Below are 20000 nucleotides of genomic sequence, written 5' to 3'. Positions count from 1 at the left end.
GGAGAAAGGAGAGAGGAGAAGGAGAGGAGATTAAAGAAGGGGGGAGAGAGGGGAGAGGGAGGATGAGAGAGGAGAGGGAGGAGAGGAGGAGAGAGGAGAGGAAGGGGGGGAGGAGAGGAGAGGAGAGGGAGGGGGAGGAGAGAGAGAGGAGAGGAGCCTGAGAGGGGGAAAGAGAGAGAGGAGAGGAGAGGAGAGGAGAGAGAGAGGGAAGAGGGAGAGAGAGAGGGAGAAGGAGAGGGAGGACAAAGGGAGAGTAGGAGAGAGAGAGGGAGGGAGGAGAGAAGGAGAGGAGGAGAGAGGAGGGAGAGACGAAGAGGAGGGGAGAGAGAGGAGAGAGGAAGAGGAGGGAGAGGGAGGGGAAAGAGGGGGAGAGGGGAGGAGAGGAGAGGAGAGGAGGAGAGAGAGAGAAGGAGAGGAGAGGAAAAAGAGAGGAGAGAGAGGGGAGAGGAGAGGGGAGAGAGAGAGAGAGAGAGAGGGAGAGAGATAAGGAGATGAGATCAGAGGAGAGAGAGATGAGATATATATATTTATATATATATAGAGAGAGAGAGAGAGAGAGAGAGAGAGAGTGAGGAGGGAGGAGAGAGATGAAGATGGGAGGTTTAGAGAGAGAGAGAGAGGAGAGTTGAATGAGGGAGAGAGGATGAAGGGAGAGAGAGAGAGAGATGAATAAAGAGAGAGAGAGAGAAAATGAAGAAGAGAGAGAGAGAGAGAGAGAGGGGGAAATGAGAGATGAGAGGATGAGAAAAGGAGGGGATGAGAGAAGAAAAAGGAGGAGAGGGAGAGAGGAAAAGAGGGGGGAAGGACCAAAGAGAGAGAGAGAAAGAGAAAAAGGGAGAGAGAAGAAGGGGGGAGAAGAGAGGAGGGTTGAGAAAAGAGAGAGAGAGAGAAGAGGAGAGAAAAAAAGAGAGGGGGGGGGAGGGAGAGAGATGAGAGACAGACGAGATGGGGAGAGAGATTGAGAGATGAAGATTGAAAGATGAGAGAGAGGAAAGAGAGAGGGGGGGGAGAGAAAAGAGGACAGAAGAGATGAGGAGGAGATGAGAGTGAAAGATGAGAGAGGAGAGAGAGGGACCACACACCAAAACACACACCACACCACACACACAACAACCCCAAAAATACTCACACCCCCATTTCACACCACACACTTTATAAACCCCAAACACTTATCACAACACAAAATACTCCCCACAAAACATCTCCCCCACAAACATATCACCCACACCCTCACAACACAAACACACACCACACACACACACACACCAAACACACACACACCCACTCAAAAACCACACACACCCCACACACATTATCACCCCAAAAAAACATACTCACACACAAAAACAAACCCACACACACACACCAAACAAAACAAAAAACACACACACCAAAACACACAACACAAACCCCACACCCCAACACACCACACAAAAAACCACACACACAAAAACCCAACACACAAAAACAAAACCAAAACCCCAACACCCACCAAACACACCACACACCCCAACACCACACACACCCCACAAATAAACCCCGCACAAAACAAAATTTCCCCTTTACACAATAAAATAATCATTACCAACGTCGTCACTTCATTTTTATACAATATTGCGGTGGCTTAATTTTTAATAGCTGCTTTAAACCCTTCGATCGTCTTATAAACGGGGGATATAGTTTTGTCACTGGGATTTTTTAGAAATCCCTTATGAACAGGTATTTTCGAACAAGTTCGTAGCCTACTTCGCATTTCCTTATCTGTTATGACCTTGGAGACCCAAAAGGTCAGTCTACAAATAGGGCCCCCGGAATACCCCCCCCAAATTTTCCCGGGGTATCTAGGTATACTTTGAAAGGTCGGGAGTGTAAACGTTGCGTGTTATTTTTCTCCCCCCCGTGCCATTCTTTCTCCCAACCCCCTTCACTGCTATTTTTCAAAATGAGATAAGGGGCCCTTGCTTTGTTTGCCCGCGCATAAGAAGATCGTTTTTCCTGAAAAAATTTAAAAGGAAAGGACATTCCCTGGTTCACGTTTTTAAACCCATTAGTGTGCACGTGTAACTGAAATTTCCCGCTAATATTTTTTTTGATGCAAAATGAATTTGTTGCATGGGCGCCAAAAAATTTGGGGGAAACGGTTTCACTATTTTTTTTAACAATTTTTTTAAAATTTTTACAAAGAAAAATTTTTAAAAAAAAAAATTTAAATTTGAATAGTGGAGTGTGTTTCCCTAACCACAACCTCGCCACATTCTGCTTGGTTCGACAGATTTCTGGTTTAAAACCTTTTATTTCCTTGATCGAATTAGGTTATTTTTTTGTCTAGCTTATGTTTACATCGGTGGTTCTTCCGCAAAAAAACGTGGGGTTTTAAAAAAACCATACCCACGGCCCCCAAAAAGTTTGTTCGAGAATTCAGACAAAACTTAATAGGAATTCCTATTTTTCCGTCCATTTTTAGTCCGTATCTTCAGAATATTTAATTGAAACACGCTAAGATGTTAATTCCGGTATTTTTTTTTTTTTAAAGGGAAAGAGAGCACTAGAAAACTGGGATGTGTAGAACTAGAAATCTCGAAAAATAACCATAACATCAAAGAAGATTGAATGGTGATTTCGCACAAGTACTCAAGTACCTTAGCAGTCTTGTTCGTTGGAAACTTTTTGCTTGATTTGGAATTTCGTCAATTTTAGATTGTAAAACCTGCAGCGCTCTTGTTACCAATTCCTAACTCACTCGCTCTTCTCACCCGAAAAGTGGGCGGTCATTAACCGCACTTTCTTACAATTATTCGGGGATGCTCAAGTGAAGGTCTTGGAGGAAAGTGCAAGTGCAGAGTACTAGAAAATAAATGCTCTCTTTAATAAACAGAGCAATTATCGTGCGGTCAAAAACGCCCAACACGCGGGGCGCGGCGCACACACACACAACACACACCACACAACACCACAAACACACACACACACACCACACACACACACACACACACGCATACGCCCCATACATACAAACCCACACGTACACGCACACGCCCAAAACGCACACACAGGGCACACAAACGCCCACGCACCACACAACGCACACGTTACACACACGCACACGTACACCCCGCAACACGTACTCAAAAAAAGTCCAGCACACGTGACGCAGCACACGTACACACACACGTACCCGCACGTACACGCACACGTACACGCCCACGCTAAGTGTACCCCCAAACACGCACCCCCACGCACAACACGCCGCACACCAAACATAATTTTCGTTCTTCGCCGCCTTCTTTCCGCTCTTTTCGTCTCCCCGGCAAAAGGGCCCAGGCGTCAAAAAAAGGGGAGGCTCCGAAGACCACTTTCCTACGACAACAGTCTAATCACTAGATTTTGTTCTTGTAATTAAATTTTTGGAAAAACATTTGAGGATTTTGGTCGATTGGAAGGGGTTCGACAGGCGTTTGCCCCACTTAAAAAATCAGAAGTAAAAAGATGTGAATATGGTGTGAGTATTGATCCTCCCGGAGGTAGACGCCGACCAGGTCTTTGTGTGTACGTGCGGTGTGTGTGTGTGTGTGTGTGTGTGTGTGTGTGTGTGTGTGTGTGTGTGTTTTTGTGGTGTTTTTCTGTGTCTGTCTGTCTGCTGTCTGTCCTTGTCTGTCTGTCTGTTGTCTGTCTGTCTATGTTTGTTTGTTTGTTTGTTTGTTTTTTTGTACGTAGATGCCGACCAGGTCTTTGTGTGTGCGCGTTAACTTGTCTCTTTATTTGAAGTGTGTGTGTGTCTCTGTCTGTCTGTGTATGTTTGTTTGTTTGTTTGTATGTATTTACATATATATAATACACTTAGATAATATACATATATATGTGTTTGTATGCGTCTGCGTGCATATATATATATATATATATATATTATTTACGTATATGTGTTGTGTGTCTGTATCTGTGTATTTGTGTCTGTCTGTGTGCATGAGTTCGGTTCCATATTACGGTAAAAAAATCTAGGTAAAGCTATTTTATTTTATTTGATAATGTTCAAGAAGTCATTTACAGTGTCTAAAAACGAAATGAAAAGTATGTTTTTAAAGCAGTCTGGGTTTATTGATTGAAGCAGTTGAGGTCGCTAATCGACTGACAGGATAAAGGGACTGTAAATTATTAAAAGAAAGGCATATATATGAAAGATCAGAGAGTATTATTCTTCTGTTTTACAGTTTGATAGAGATCCCCGGAAAAATGGGGCCTTTCAGGCCAGATAGGTTTTGGGTTTTTTAAATTTTGACTGAATCTTAAATGTTACCTAATTATCCTATTATCATATTCACTTGTCTCTGGATAAGAAAAGAAAGTAGTAATGCTTGGTCGTCGGTTCTTGATGTGGGTTCACTTGCACAGAGGCTTCGGTTCCGGTGGAGGAGCTGGCTGTTCAGAGCATCATTTTCTTTAATTATGTGAGATGTTGTTTATTTTAGTGGATTAAGTTTGTTGAAAGTATTTACATTTTTTCAAATTTTGTTGTATTTAAAATTCACATATTTTTAATCATTACTGATTGTGTTCATGGTTTATGCACCTGGTAGATAGTTTTAGGACGTTCACTGAGTACGAATTAATTGATTGTTAGGAGTTATTTTTTCGTTTTTTTCACCCGGGAAATTTTTAAACGTTAGGGGAAACTCCTGCGCCGAAATAAATCCTTTTTCGTTTTGTCTTAAAGCGCCTGTGGACTACGGACGTGTTGGGGTGGCCCCCGGGTGGCGTCCGTTATAGGCCAGCGCTCGTTTCCTTTTTTTTTACTGTTGCCGCTGCTTGCGGTTGCTCAGATCGCGAGTTAAAGGGTCTTAAGGTTAGTCATTGTGGATGGTGTTTGTGTTTTTTATAGGGAAAAAGTTTCTTATTAGTGATTTAGGCTTTAGTTTGGATTTCATTTCTTTGCTTTGTATTTTTTAAGAAAAAGTGGTTAGTGATAACTATATCTATCTGGCTCTCTCCACTTCTCTCCACTCTCTCTCCTCTCCCCCTCTCTCTCTCTCCACTCTTCTCTCTCCCACCCCTCCTTTTTCTCTCTCTCCCCTCCACTTTTCTCTCTCCCCTCCCTCTCTCCTCTCTCCACTCTCTCTCTCTCTCCACTCTCTCTCTCTCTCCACTCTCTCTCTCTCTCTCTCTCTCTCTCTCTCTCTCTCTCTCTCTCTCTCTCTCTCTCTCCACTCTCTCTCTCTCTCTCTCCACTCTCTCTCTCTCTCTTTCTCTCCACTCGCTCTCTCTCTCTCTCTCTTTCTCTCCACTCTCTCTCTCTCTCTCTCTCTCTCTCTCTCTCTCTCTCTCTCTCTCTCTCTCTCTCTCTCTCTCTCTCTCTCTCTCTCTCTCTCTCTCTCTCCACTCTCTCTCTCTCTCTCTCCACTCTCTCTCTCTCTTTCTCTCCACTCTCTCTCCTCTCTCTCTCTCTCTCTCCACTCTCTCTCCTCTCTCTCTCTCTCTCTCTCTCTCTCTCTCTCTCTCTCTCTCTCTCTCTCTCTCTCTCTCTCTCTCTCTCCCCTCTCTCCCTCCCTCCCTCCCTCCCTCTCTTTCTTTCTCCCCCCCTCCCTCCCTCCCTCCCTCCCTCCCTCCCTCCCTCCCTCTCCTTCCTCCCTCCCTCCCTCCTTCCCTCCCTCCCTCCCTCCCTCCCTCCCTCCTTCCCTCCCCTCTATCTCTCTGTCTCCACTCCCCTTTCCCTCTTTTCTCTCTGCCCCTCTCCCCCACTCCCTCCCTTCCCTCCCTCTCTCTTTCTCTCTTCCCCGTTTTATCCTACTTGGGTTCTACATTCTCACAACGATATACCAGTATTATTTTGTACAAGTAACTTTCTCTCGTTTCTTCAGTCTGTTATGTTTATGTAGTAATAGACATTTCTACCCGTACTTAATTACCATCAGTCCTAAAGAACATATTTGTTTTAGCTGTAAAGGCAAAATATAGTACATCAATGCTAAATTTGATTGTCATTTACTTGCTGATGCTCTGAGGCTCATTTTCTTTATTTTCCGTTTTACGGGAGCACTTGGATCGATTCCCAGATTAAATCCTCCGTTTTCTGTGATCAAGTGGCTCTAGCTTCTGGCCACTAAATCCACGCGATCTCTGTCTCTATCCTTAGTTCTCCCTTCCTGCCTCCGCTGCTTGTTTCTTGCTTGCTTTGGTCATAGTACTTACAATTTCATATTAGTTATGTTTGATAATATTTTATTTTTACTCTATCAAACGTTATTGACCACTGGACTGCAAAATATTGGATTTTGTTCAAATCAGAAACAGATTTTTATCTGCTTTCTGCATTGAGAATATATTTGTTAAAGTCTTGAAAATTAACACTTATTAAGCACGTTAAAATGCTGGTATTTTAAACAGTAATTTAGAAAAATAATTAATTATTATGACATATCTGACAATAAGTGATAGAGCGGGCCCTATCACGAGCATGAAGGTTGCTGCAGCCGCTACGGGTGGCCCCGGAGCGAGCATAGTAACGGCATCCTCACTCTCTTGAACAGTGAGAAGGGAGTCGAAGTTTTCGCTGTGTTGGAAGAGGTAGTTGTGTTGATTTTCTGGCATTTTTCAAAGCTATTGTTCAATTTTGGGTTTACCCAAGGTGAATTTATGTGGTGGTCAATATTGGAAAGTGATTGAATTAACATGAATGCTTGTGCTCAGTGGAATAGTGTGAATAAAGAAGTTAAAAGTGTGTCGGCGGGAGTTCCGTACCTGATTGTGCGCTCGCCAACAATCGTCGTGTCTCTCTCCCTTCCTGTGCCCCCTCCCCTCCTCCGTCCTTTCCTCTCTTCTGTTTGTATGGCCCAAGTGCCGCCTCTTCGGCCATTGGAACATCCGTAGGAAGTCAGCCAGTGTTGTCTCACCGCGGGCCATCATCCATTAGTGACCAGAAACGAGGAATCCGGCATGATCTAGATTTATTATCCGGATTCACTCTCTTGACGGAGGCCTTGGAGAGGGGCCATCAGTTCCCGGTGTTTGGCGTGTCTGGTGTGACGAAATGTTTGATATGCCACCCTTGTGATCATTGCGTTTTACATTTCGGTGGCCAATACCGAGATGGTGGAGAGCGTTTCGCTATGGCTCAGGAAAAGCAACACTCCCAGCCTTTGTGATTGTGAATAATGGTAATGAGCGCCCTCTTCTGCTCCTGAGCTCTTTGCAGGAAGTGCAGATTTGTGTCGCGAATGAAAGTTTTCCTTACGTGTCAGTGTTGTTTCCTCAACCCTTTTACAAAGCGCTTAACGCCTACACCATGTACTGAGAAAATTGAGGTGATTTTGTGGTAGCGATAATACATCCAGGCCCAGCCTAACCCTTCAGCAGACGGACCCATCCGGTTTTCTTCCTATAGCCGTAAGGGAATTGGAATTACAGAGCGGAACTAAGATCTAACAGAAGTGTACATTAGAGAAACATTTGAATCCTTTGTAGGCAAGGGATGTTTAGCTAGGACGGCGCGCATTTGTATGCGTGCGCGAGAGAGCATGTGCGTGCGTTCGTTAGGTAGTGTCTGAGCTCGAGGGGAATACTGGCGAATACGTGGTCGTGTGGGCCATTCTTATACTGTTATTTCCTCTCAGGCACAATGAAATCGGTCCAGAGCATTTGGCAGTAATCTGTTGAAACCACTTGAAGCACCATCCCCTCTCTGATAAGGGAGAATTTTAGGGTTCTAATTTGCTAACCCCTAGACGGGAAATTTGCGACTGATTTTTTGAAAGGCCTCCGCACACTATGAGCAACTACATATATATATATATATATATATATATATATATATATATATATATATATATATAAATACATATATGTCGCAGTGCCTTGAAAAAAACGCACAATGGCGTAGTCCAGCCACCCACGACGTAAGCTGATAATCCAAGGCCAAGGTAATAGAGGAAAAGCAGTATTCTTGCGACGGTACTTACGCAGTGGTCTCAGCGCATCTCGGACTTCGTAATGTTAAAACAGTTTTAATGAGGTATTTTCTTCAGTCCAACGATTCTTCAGTCATGCAAACAGGTTGATAGTTTTCGAAAGTTACGGTGATATTGTAGGGAATTTACATTTTTCACTATCAGTCATGCTCTACAGACTCCTTTTGATTTCCTATACTAGTAAAATGTAAACACACACACATACACATACACAATGCACACACACATACACTATGCACACGAACATACACTATGCACACGCACATACACCATGCGCACACATATACACCATGCGCATACATATAAACAATGTACACACATACACAGTGCACATACACACAGTGCACACACACACAATATGCGCCCGCGCGCGCGCGTGTGTCTGTGTCTGTGTTTTATGTATGTATATATATGTGTGTGTGTGTATATATGTATATATATATTTTTTTTTTTTATGATGTATTATATATATAAATGTGTATATAGATATAAATTGTGTGTGTGTGTGTGTGTGTGTGTGTGTGTGTGTGTGTGTGTGTGTGTGTGTGTGTGTGTGTGTGTGTGTGTAGACGGAATTGTAGACATATAGTGACACATAACATACATATTACACACATACACCAGCTCATGTATCGAACCAAACGCAGTGGTTTAGTTCGAATATTAAGAAAAAATGCATTAATTTAGGACTGACATTTACTGTGCTGATATAGTAGTGACGCCAAAGAAATTTGTACGATATTATGGATTGTTTAAACTACCCCGTTTCAGCCCATTATATAGCCAAATTCTTATATATGCCGCACGGACTGGTCGCCGCAGGAAGAGCTCTCCGCAGCTGATCTTGGCGGCTCGTGATCCTGACCTGCGTGTCTTCACGACAGGGCCGTGTGCTATATGCAAGAAACTAGAATGGATACACTTATTTGGGCGGAAGTTGGCCAGGGCATATATGTGTTATATGCAAAGAGGAGACGAGAATCAGCTTTGTTTCCGCAAGAAAGTAGACAAAGCCACGGATGCTTTGATTTTGCCACATTGCAATCGTTTCGAAGCGGAAAGGGGGCGATGAGGCCAAGAGAAGGCGCAGAGGCTTACATGGCAACAAACTTCATCCCATAGCACTGGCGTGTTACATAGCATGGCATTCGGTGGTGTTAAAATACTGTACTTCATTTTATTGGTGCATTTCTACATTATAACAGCAGGAGGTTTGCATGTGTCTTTCTTTGATAACATTTCTGCCGCTGATAAACGATATGGAATATATATATATAGTATCGTAATGTGAACATCGCGTTCGATTAGAGCGGAGTAATGGACAACACAAAGCTCATCGGGGGAAAAGCACAGGAGAGAGTAACAGATTCCGAAATGAGGTCACCTCTGTGGCTGGAGAGTGGCCTGACCTTGTCAGCTACCACCTTTTTTCATCACGTCCATGTCGCGATTTTAGAGGCACATTGGCCTTGACACGGCCTGTAATGCCACAATTATATTTTATGTGGCACTCCTTGGACCTCTGGACTTCCGCTTGGGTTATTGCATGCGCCATATTTCTGTATTGTGTTAATTCGTGTTGGTCAGTATCGAATCTTGAGAATAGCGTTTTTGTCGCAGAGTCGGGAGATATTGAAATATTTCAGTTTTGATGTCATAACAGTATACTTATCAAATATCTTAACTTATTTGCTTCGGCAGGAGAAATACTGCGCTGATTCACATGAGCATTGAGCGCCCTTCGATTGTGGACCTGGCTGCTTTTGAAGGCGTTTTCGCTAACAAAATGTGTCGTAGACCAGTGTTACGTTGAGTCTTGCCGTTGGCCCAGTACCGATATGTGGACTACTACATAGGCTTTTACTATTTTGTAGCGTTGGGATTTATTATAAATTGATGTATCCCGGGTTAACGTATTTACACACATACATCCGCATGCGCGCACACAGGTAAACAGATACGCACACGCACACGCACACACACACACACACACACACACACACACACACACACACACACACACACACACACACACACACACACACACACACACACACACACACACACACACACACACACACACACACACACACACACACACACACACACACACACACACACACACACACACACACACACACACACACATACAAAAAAAAATCTTGCACACAACACCCATTGATGCATGTAGAAATGAACTTCAGATGCGTTCATTGTCCAGCAGTTGCTGCCGGACCACTTCCACAAGTCCCCCCAAAGTTTAGGATCCGGGCCTTTCTGGATGTCGTCCCATGCTAACTGTCATGAGGCAACACACTCACGAATTTACTTCTCGTGGGATATTCGAGGATTCTCTGCATATTTTAATATTCTTATATTATGATGAGTCGTCATAAGATGGTCTGGTATATGAAAGGATACGGCCCCTTTTATATAATAAGTCTATAAAAATGGACACAAAGACTTGCCATAGGTTGCCGTTAAGAAATTACGAATGATGTGTAAAACATTGTGGGAATTATTAAGGATGCTCAGATTTCCGCCGTTAACACTTGCTCCACTACTTCGATGACAGCTGGTTCCGTCTGCCCTTGATCTTCTTGAAGAAAAGATGCTCTGATGGACAGTGATTGCGTCATACGTTGGAAATTGAATTCTAGTAACACTTTCTAAATTTTCACGTCAGTCATATCTTTTGATTAAGGAAAATGTGCACTTAGTCACTTATATGAAAAACAAGTCATAATGTAGTATGAACGACTAGACTTCAGTTATTTTATATCCTAAAGTGATAACTTTAAAAATCAGGATCTGTGCGACTGTGTGCTTGTTCTGGGATTCACATAATTCTGCACCCGTTAGTCCTATCTAAGCAATATCTGGGCAAGCAGAAATTACCTCCAAATCAAACTTGCAGCTGAACGAAATGAGTGGGTGAGTCTGATGGAACGAAGGGTTGGTTGTCTGTCCTGAAATGGCGGTGATGTAAGATTGTCTACCATTCTTCACCTCACCTTGCGGAGCCCGTCTGCGTTATCTACTGGCTCAAGTTGTCCTCTGAACGGTTTCGTGTTTATTATCGCCAGGTGTTCAAAAGTGTAATCATATCAGTGTTTTATCCTAGAAAGTGCAAATGATAAAGCAAGTGTTTAGAATAACGATGTAGCAAGTGAGTGTTTCCATCGAAAACCATAGACCGGCGGGCTACCGCTGCGTTATGGTCAACCATGATCAACCGACCAGACCACGCGAAGTGGATCAACGGCCTTCCCAGGCACGATCCTAGGTGAGTAAAGGAATTCGCTTCGTTTTTCACTCTTGTGTGGCGGACGAATGGCTAGATGAGCGTACATTTTTTTAAATCATGCGTCACCGCGGAGCATGTTGAATGTTGTCATTTTAAGGGGAATATTAAACGGTATTATATTATGTTCTTTGTTGCAAGCAGTATCAGCCTTTCTGCCCACTTACACCATTATCGACCCCTTCTGGCTTTCTTCCCCCCCCCCCCCCCCCCACCCTCTCTTTCTCCCTCTCCCTCTACCCCCGCAGAGTAGTGTTTTCGGGACGAGGTCTGAAAGCGTTGCTTATGGGGGAAATCAGGGAAAACCTTGAAAATGAGTGTCCCGTTCTCCAGTCAGGGGAAAGGCTGCAGGATTTATGGAAATCAGGGAATTTGATTAGCCTAGTGAAGTAATCGTTTTTTCTGTTATATTGTCTGTGTCCAGAGTGTATTCCCTGCGTGGCCACAAGATTCGCATGGCCTGCAGTCTCCAACCCAAACCCACCGCACACGAAAAGCCATAAGGGAGTACCACCTATGCCTCCAGTGCTGTGTCTGCTGGGACATTATGCAAAGGAATGTACTAGTATTGCGAGGACACTGCCTTATTTCGCAGATACATGTTCCCTGTAGCTGTTGTTCACCGTAACAACAATGTTGACAATTGACTTGTAATATGCACAACAATAATTATAAAATGCAATGGAATTTTTAAAAAATATAATAGGAAAAATTCGGGAAAATCGATTTGTATTATCTACGTTGGGAGTCATGTATGTTAGTCTGTGTCTACATATATATATATATATATATATATATATATACACACACACACACACACACACACACACACACACACACACACACACACACACACACACACACACACACACACACACACACACACACACACACACACACACACACACACACACACACACACACACACACACACACACACACACACACACACACACACACACACACACACACACACACACACACACACACACACACACACACATTTATTTAGAAGCATATACATACATACATACATGTTAATATAAACATATAAATATAACATATACAAACACGCACGCACACGCACACACATATACATATACATATACATATACATATACATATACATATACATACACATCTACATACACATCTACATACACATACACATACACATATACATATACATATACATATACATATACATATACGTACACTTATATATATAATTGTGTGTGTGTGCGAATAAATGACTGTATTTTTTTCTCTCTTTATCGACAGCACACACATGATGTTATCTGCTGCACGTCAATTACATTATATATCAAATTCCTTTTGGTGAGGTTACAGCATGATCAGACAGGCATTAGATATTTGTCTTGGAGCTCAGTCGTGTCGGAGAGACGTGAGCCACCGAGCCTTCTTCCCAAAGCAGCCGAGTGAAAAGCGGGAAATGCAAGTCACTGTTGACACAGCTACCGTGTTTTTCTACTTGAATTTGTTCTTGGATTACATTCGAGTCTACATTGCTAGTATCCGAGAAACTAATTACTATACCGAAGGGTATGCAATTGAATCATGAGTCATTCAGCAAACGACAAGATCATCAAAATGTATAACAATCAGGCATTTGCCAAAGGGTGATTAGAATGGCAGTAGCAGTGACCTTCATCAAGTGAAGACACCACACAGATGTTCTTTCCCCTTTAGGGAGAAAACTTAAAAGAGCAGTTATATAAAACTATCAGACTCCGCCTATCGGTTATTCCCGTTAGCCCGAGGCCAGAAGGTGATCCGTTGAGAGGGTTTCCCACATGCAATCCGGAGGAGCAGTCAACGTGCACGCGTTGCCTACGAGTGCCCAGGATGTGCTCATCGGCATCGAAGAGGCGCCGAAAGTCAAGCAGAAGAAACGTGAAAAGTCTGGCAAGTTTGCGAGGCGAGGGCTATAACAGTGCTTGCATCCCATTTTGGGAACAAGCTGAATTTTCTTGGCAACAAACATACAGCGAGAACAGAAGAGTCATTGTCATAGAAGAAGAATGTTATGAAATTCATGAAAATGATAACGTTGAAATGCAGTATCGATAGACAGGTAGATAGATATTTAGGTAAATATGAATACATATGTATCGGTAGCCAATTCGTTTATCAAATGTGTTACTATAAAACATTCGCGCTGGGTGAATCAAGGATTTGTCTCTTTTCTAAAGTCTTGCATGAATGTTGTTCGTATTTTACCAGCATGTTTTGTTTGTAGATGCTTGTAGTAGGATTAATTGCTCTTTTATTGACTGCATATACTATGATCAAAGAGGCATCTTCTCACCAATGAATTTGTCATAATGTTCCCTTTGCCCCAGGATGTGCCTGCGGCGGCGAAGATTCGTGGTGTATCGATTAGTTTCACGCGCACGAACCTTATCGTTCGGAAGAAGCTTGAGTGAATAAGTGTACCCTCATTTTGTAAGACTGCACTCGATGAATAGTCTGTAGTTTGACCGGAAGTATTAGATAATTGCACAACCAATATTATCTGTAATGAAGTATTTTACCCACAAAAGACTTTTTATGACATCGCATAAACAAAGTTGTCTGCTGTTTACAAATTATTCGTCTACCAAGATTATCCAGACTTCCCGGGCCGATTTTCGCTCCGAGAATCTCTTGAGCGTCTGCGGTTGTTGAGAAGTAGGAAGAATTCTCTGTATTTACAGAGACTGTGAATTAATTAGGAAATGTTGCATGGCTATACCTTTTTGCTAGATAACGTCATTAATGAAGATAAATTATTAGAAAAAATGAACAATACTACTAGACCATGGTCTATGCATCATTGAGAATGTGTGACAGACTGTGGGAGCATCGGAGTGAAATGGAGCATTTTCGAAAGTTTCGGTGGTCGTGACAGATGCCGCTCTCAGCACCGTGACAATTGCCACATTGTGTGCCTTCCCCAAGTATGCTTGGCGTCTTGTGTTTTAATTTAGGATCAGGAAAAAGGGAATTGTGTTATTATTCGATATTGTTTTTATCGGTTGTTGTCTTACACAATGAGGACACCGAAATCATATTAAAGGTGTTATTTATCATTTCTCTTCTCTCACTCTCCTGCCATCGGTCATATGTTTATTTGTCCTTTCATATTCTTATCTTCTTGCTCCGTCTTCGTTTTCGTATCTCCTATCCCTCGCGTCTCTTTCCATCCCTCGTACTCTCTTTCTCGCTAAAACTCAGTGTCTATCCTGCTTCATGCTTGTTTTGTTTTTGTTTTTGTTTTTTCTCCTGCTCATCTCTCTCTCTCTCTCTCTTCTCCTGTCCCTCCTCTCTCTTGCGTTCTCTTTCTTTTTTCATGTGATTATTTTTTTTTATTCTTTTTTTTCTTTATTGTGTATGTGTCTCTGTTATGCATGGCTGTATGCATGCATGGGTGAGACGGGGGCAAGCGAAATGTGAAGTAAATATCCAGTTGCCTCAGTTCACAATCCACGAGGGAGCCCGTCAGTGGCACAGCCCCGTCAGTCATTAGTGATACCACTCCAGTTATGCCCGACCCAGGAAATAATGTAACTTATCGTATAGGAGAAACAAAAGTGAAGTTGATGTGCAGATGATAAGTGATACTTAGTGTGAAACTTAAGAAGTGTGACGAAGAAGCGCCTGCGCTAAAATAATGAATGTGGTCTTACCGCTTGGTATATCATCCTTAGCCTACTCGCGTCTCCTTCATACGTCGCTTTATCTTCTTTTTTCGGCTGGGAATATATACCTTTCCTGTCTTTTTATTGATGGTCAGTTTGATTGATAAGCCTGTTTTATCAATAAGTTTTATATGATTACCGGTGCTAGATACTCTTTCCAGTTTATCTAAATACTGTTGGATGTTTCATTATACATTTTTGAGCCATTTTGACGTGTAAGTTGGATGCTCCATTTTTATTTTCGTTGTTGTTTCTCCCCCCCCCCCCCCCACACACACACACACAAACCATTGGTCACCTCGCACTCCTCGTGTCTCAGTGTTTAGACAGCTTACAATTGGCCAGATTTATGGCCTCCTCGAGAGCTGGTCTGTCTACGAATACTATTAAGCAATTGGTGCTCGGTCAGCGTAGTTATTTTCAGCGCCCCTTTTACCTGCGGCGTGACGATAGACCAGGGCGAGGAACACTTTTCAGACAATTGCTGCAAAATTGTTAGGCCTACATGTCGTAAGAAGCTGATTTTGGGGTGTGCTTTTTTATGGGGATCATTGTACGTGACGTTGATGAGATAAACGGTGAACGCCTAAAGATCGCTGAGCATTTTTTAACGTTGGTAGCATACTTTCTGTTCGTCGAGGAAATCTCATCTCATGGTCTAATCTTGAAAGGCGAGGATTGTTTACCAAGTATCCATTTCAAATGAGAAAAGAAAATAACTAATAGTGGTATAACAAGACGAGAAATGGTATGAAAATATCCTCCATCCTCAGTAACATACTTGGAGTTATAATCCTGACAAAGTGAACGCTGTAGCACATGCCTCTCGGACGTCGAACTGTAAAAAGATTGAAAACAACGAAAGTGCAGTTTCACAGTTTACTTTCTCTTTGTAATGATCTCACATGCCTACGCGTTTGAAGATGAAACTTATTTCGTAGATCGACCAATTAGTTCTTAAACTTTAAAATTTGTTTTCGTTTATTCCAGCAAGCCCTTCCGCTTTCTGTCACGTGACGCTACACGTATCACCAGTTGGCTATGTTCCACTGATGCTAACAAATGTATTTGTATCAGAAGGTAACATCACTCGGGTCTTTTCACAGATACATTTTACTCTTTGTGTATGGACGACTTTTCCAATTGTTTGCTCAATCCTGGACCTTAAACAGGACGTTCAGGATTGGGTTAATGTTAGTTTCGGTTACCGTAGTACACACCCTCACGCATGCCGTTGTTGTGTGGTGAGAGCGCGACGTGCAAGGAAGTTGGCACGGGTCTCTGGTTAGCCTGTGAGTCAGTAGTGGGTCATGGTAATGGCGGTGAAAGTAAGGCAGCAACCGCAGGCTCCATGGGTGAGCCTGAAACTGTACTGAAAGAAGACTCCTCCAAACTTACTATGATTTGTTTCGAAGGCTTGGGAGAGGTATCATACACGCGTTATACACTATGTATGCATTGTTTTAAAAATTCAACGCAAGAACATAGTTGGGACGGGCGGGCTTTGGCTGAGTTTTCCTACGTTTCCTGTATGAACAAGAACCAAGGTTATATTTATTATTTACATTTTGGAGTCCACATATATATAAAGATATATTTATGTATTAATGGCAGGAGAGCTTGATATACCAATTATAGCGAAAACAATTCACATTACAGCCGTCGTTGATCAATATTTCAATTCCCATACATCTGACTGGAGCAGTTTCTTCATATCGAAAAGACCCGTGCGTCAATACACACGCGTTCGTAGTGCGTAGTTCTTAAAGGTGACAGCGACAAGGACGGGGAATTGTAGACATCTTTTGAGACGACGAGGTGTTTTGCACCTGTTAGGTAATGACAGGGTTGTGGGTGGGATCTGTGGGATCTAGGTGCTGGAGAGGAATGCGTGAACACTACACCTCACTACCTGTTTACACCCCTCCGTCCAAGAGAAGTTCGTTATGTATAGTTTTAGATTGCTATCAGTCCCATTATTTGGAAGCAAACAAATGCCTTTCTCTGCATATACTTCATAGAGATTGACTAATGCCCGTGATAGTAAATAATATTTGGTTAGAAATGCGATTGACATCTATTTTTTCCCATGCATGGAAATAACTGGTGATGCTATTATACCATTTGCGTCTGATATGGAATATTTGTTTTCTGTTTTCCCTTGCCCGGACTTATCCTTGACCCTCTGAAAAAATACCTTGTCTTTTCATGTTAGAATCCTGTCAAATTTTCTTAAGGTTAAGGCTTTATAATGCAAATTCACCCTTGGTACAGAATGTGCCTCCGGTAACCTCATACAGGTCTCCGCTACTCTGTTTCTCACCCCCCCCCCCCCCCACACCCTGTCCCTTTTCTTCACTCCACTTTCCCCGAATGCCTTTCTGACCATTTGCTTCACTCAGGCTCTCGCCTCTACTCCACTTTATGGCGTATTTAGCTTCACGGAGTATCATGGACGTCTATTCCCAGAGAGGGTATGTAGATTGCAGAATGCGTATAGAAATCGCACAAGAGGAAATATAACAACAACTTAAATTATCACCACGAATATTCTTTTTCGGCAGCCCCGTCCCCCCCCCCCTCTCTCTCTCTCTCTCTCTCTCTCTCTCTCTCTCTCTCTCTCTCTCTCTCTCTCTCTCTCTCTCTCTCTCTCTCTCTCTCTCTCTCTCTCTCTCTCTCTCTCTCTCTCTCTCTCTGCTCATTCTCATCCTCATCCTCATCCTCATCCTCCCCGCTCCCGAACTTTATTTTCCATTGTTCCTTCTGATAATCCTTTGTCAACATTAAGACAGATTTGTTTGTCACGTTTCTCTAATTTTGTGTATACTGTATCATCAGTTAAGCGTCCCAATTTTTCATGTTGTCATTTTTGAATAGGTACAGTATCTTGAAACTTTTTTGTGTTTTTTGTGGCCTTGAAGTTTGAAGTAAATTTACAGTATCACAGGTCTTGATTTATATATATATATATATATATATATATATATATATATAATGATTGTAAAACAAAATATGGGATACCAGTGGTAGATGCAGAAGGACCATTTCCGCCCATTATTTGTCTATTCGATACATTTTACTCTTACCTTTTAATTGCATGCATGCTGTGATTATGCCATAATCTTCAAACAAACATCTTGGATAAGAATACTTTTTCGGAATGCGACTGAGTGTCTAAGTAGGTCATTACACTATCCAGATTATCGGATGAATTGATTTGCCTCTAGTGTTTTTGTGGTATATTATCTGTAATACTTATCCGTTTTTGTAGTGAATACTATTCTTGTAGTAATGTCTGAAACCGATATTTCCAAGATCTAGTAGATCAACCGCCATACGTAATGTTTGCCTATATTTTCAAGTTTCCCCTTAGGAAATAACGATACCGTATTCTTTAGAGCGTAGTGAATGTAACGGGACACCCATAAACGAGGTGATGCCACAACTGACTAGTTTTTCTGATTATAGCAGCCGTTTGTTCCTTTTTATGAACTAAGCGTGTGTAATTATCTTCTTTTGATTTATCTCTCTTAATTGTGTATGGAATTATGTTCTATACGTTGAATGGTGTTGTTTAGCATATACATTAAATTTACCATCCGGCACCTCCGCGAGAGCTTGGGAGCGGCCAGACAGCCGCCGCGTTCCTGGATGTCGACCGGATCCAGTTGGTGTAGTCACTGCATTTCAGCGAATAATGCCAGAAACACGCAAGGTGTTTTGCAATCACTGTACAATGATAATTTCAGGGAGAGTTAAAGGAAGTTGCTGTATGGGTAATTTTATACCAAACCATATTTAAATATACTTAAAGATTTTTTACTTTATAAATGCCCGTGCCCAGTGGATGTTCAGTAAATTCGTACGAACAAATGCAATTTTGCAGTGTATGGAAGTAGTTTTGTGGTAAGGCGCTGCCCGGCGCATGTAATGACGACGTCTGTAGCTGAGTACGATTAGTGAATGTAAGGATAGCTGCGTTTCGCCACTTATTGAATTATGCTAAAGGTTCCCAAACTCTGGCATAATCGGCTTTAGTATTCATGAGATGATCGGTCGGGGTGCGCGAAGAAAAAATGTTGTACGTTTCTGCCTCATTAAAAGTTTTAACAGGTCATTAATCGGCAATATATCATGACATTCACGTGTACTTCAGCGGAGGTAACTTAGGAGGTTGAAGCGTAACCGAGTACTATCGCCCAAATGTGTTAGTTTGGACTCGCCGTCTCATACTTTGCGTTTACAAACCACGCAACGAACGGACGAAAAGAAACCCACCGATAACTGAAGCTTCATTAATACTTCTCGAAACCTGGCTCATGCGACTGAGAATCTAACTTCCTGTTCTTGTTTTCGTTTTATTTAATTTTATGTGACAAGTGACATTAAATGAGAAACAAAACCTGCATGATTAGTATGGTATTTGAATATGTACCCTTGCGTAAAGGTAGCTTGTTAACTTGCATACAGTACTTGCGTATGTTGTAAAATAAAGTGACACGATGAGGGTGGGCGGGCTTGCTGGAGGAAGATGCCTTGGGAAGTTTGGGAACCGCTAGACGAATGAAAGAGGGCACCTCTAGATTCTTGTCGGAAACGGTCAACATAATCCGAGGCTGTTCCTGATGTCGACTGGATTAAGGATCATGAGCTCAGTGCACATGGCTAGTGGCCTTGGCGTTCGCAGGCCAAGTGTACAATGCAATGCCACTGAGCGTGTATTGGGACCTCTATACTCATTCATCGTACAACGGACATCTGGCCACGAAGTTGGTGCACTGACTGAGCATCTGCACTTCGACCAGATATTTGCATTGCAGTGGGAGCAATGATAAAAACACGCTGGACCGCGCATTTTCATAAACAACCTCCATAGACGCATAAACCGAAGGCGCAGTTGATTTGCGGAATTTCGATGTGCGTGTATGGGCACCGTAAGGGAACAGTGTCATTAACCTTTATTTATAGAACGTGTCCGAGCGGAATGTGGCCAGGATGCCATCTGAATTGGCACTGCAAATAGACCGCCAAGTATCACCA

The 20000-nt window shown here is 42.5% G+C and overlaps 1 protein-coding gene across 6 annotated transcripts in view; it reads left to right on the top strand.

Annotated features, from left to right (window-relative positions):
• LOC125035998 (AF4/FMR2 family member 4-like) overlaps positions 1–20000 on the top strand; it is a 118887-nt gene that overhangs the window by 33705 nt on the left and 65182 nt on the right. Inside the window, exon 1 of one of the 6 annotated variants that reach the window (XM_047628334.1) lies at positions 10109–11241. The exons of 3 other annotated variants lie outside the window; for them this stretch is intronic. In XM_047628334.1, the coding sequence (XP_047484290.1) occupies positions 11183–11241 (59 nt within the window). In that variant the 5' untranslated portion in view covers positions 10109–11182. Of the gene's footprint in view, positions 1–10108; positions 11242–20000 lie in introns of those variants that run through there. 2 more of the 6 variants (XM_047628333.1, XM_047628337.1) reach the window with 2 other exon arrangements.

The sequence above is a fragment of the Penaeus chinensis genome, chromosome 20 (genome assembly GCF_019202785.1).
Source record: "Penaeus chinensis breed Huanghai No. 1 chromosome 20, ASM1920278v2, whole genome shotgun sequence".
In the NCBI taxonomy this organism is placed as follows: Eukaryota; Metazoa; Arthropoda; class Malacostraca; order Decapoda; family Penaeidae; genus Penaeus; species Penaeus chinensis.
The sequence above is the reverse complement of the archived record's forward strand: the minus strand, read 5'-3'. Positions and strand labels throughout refer to the sequence as shown.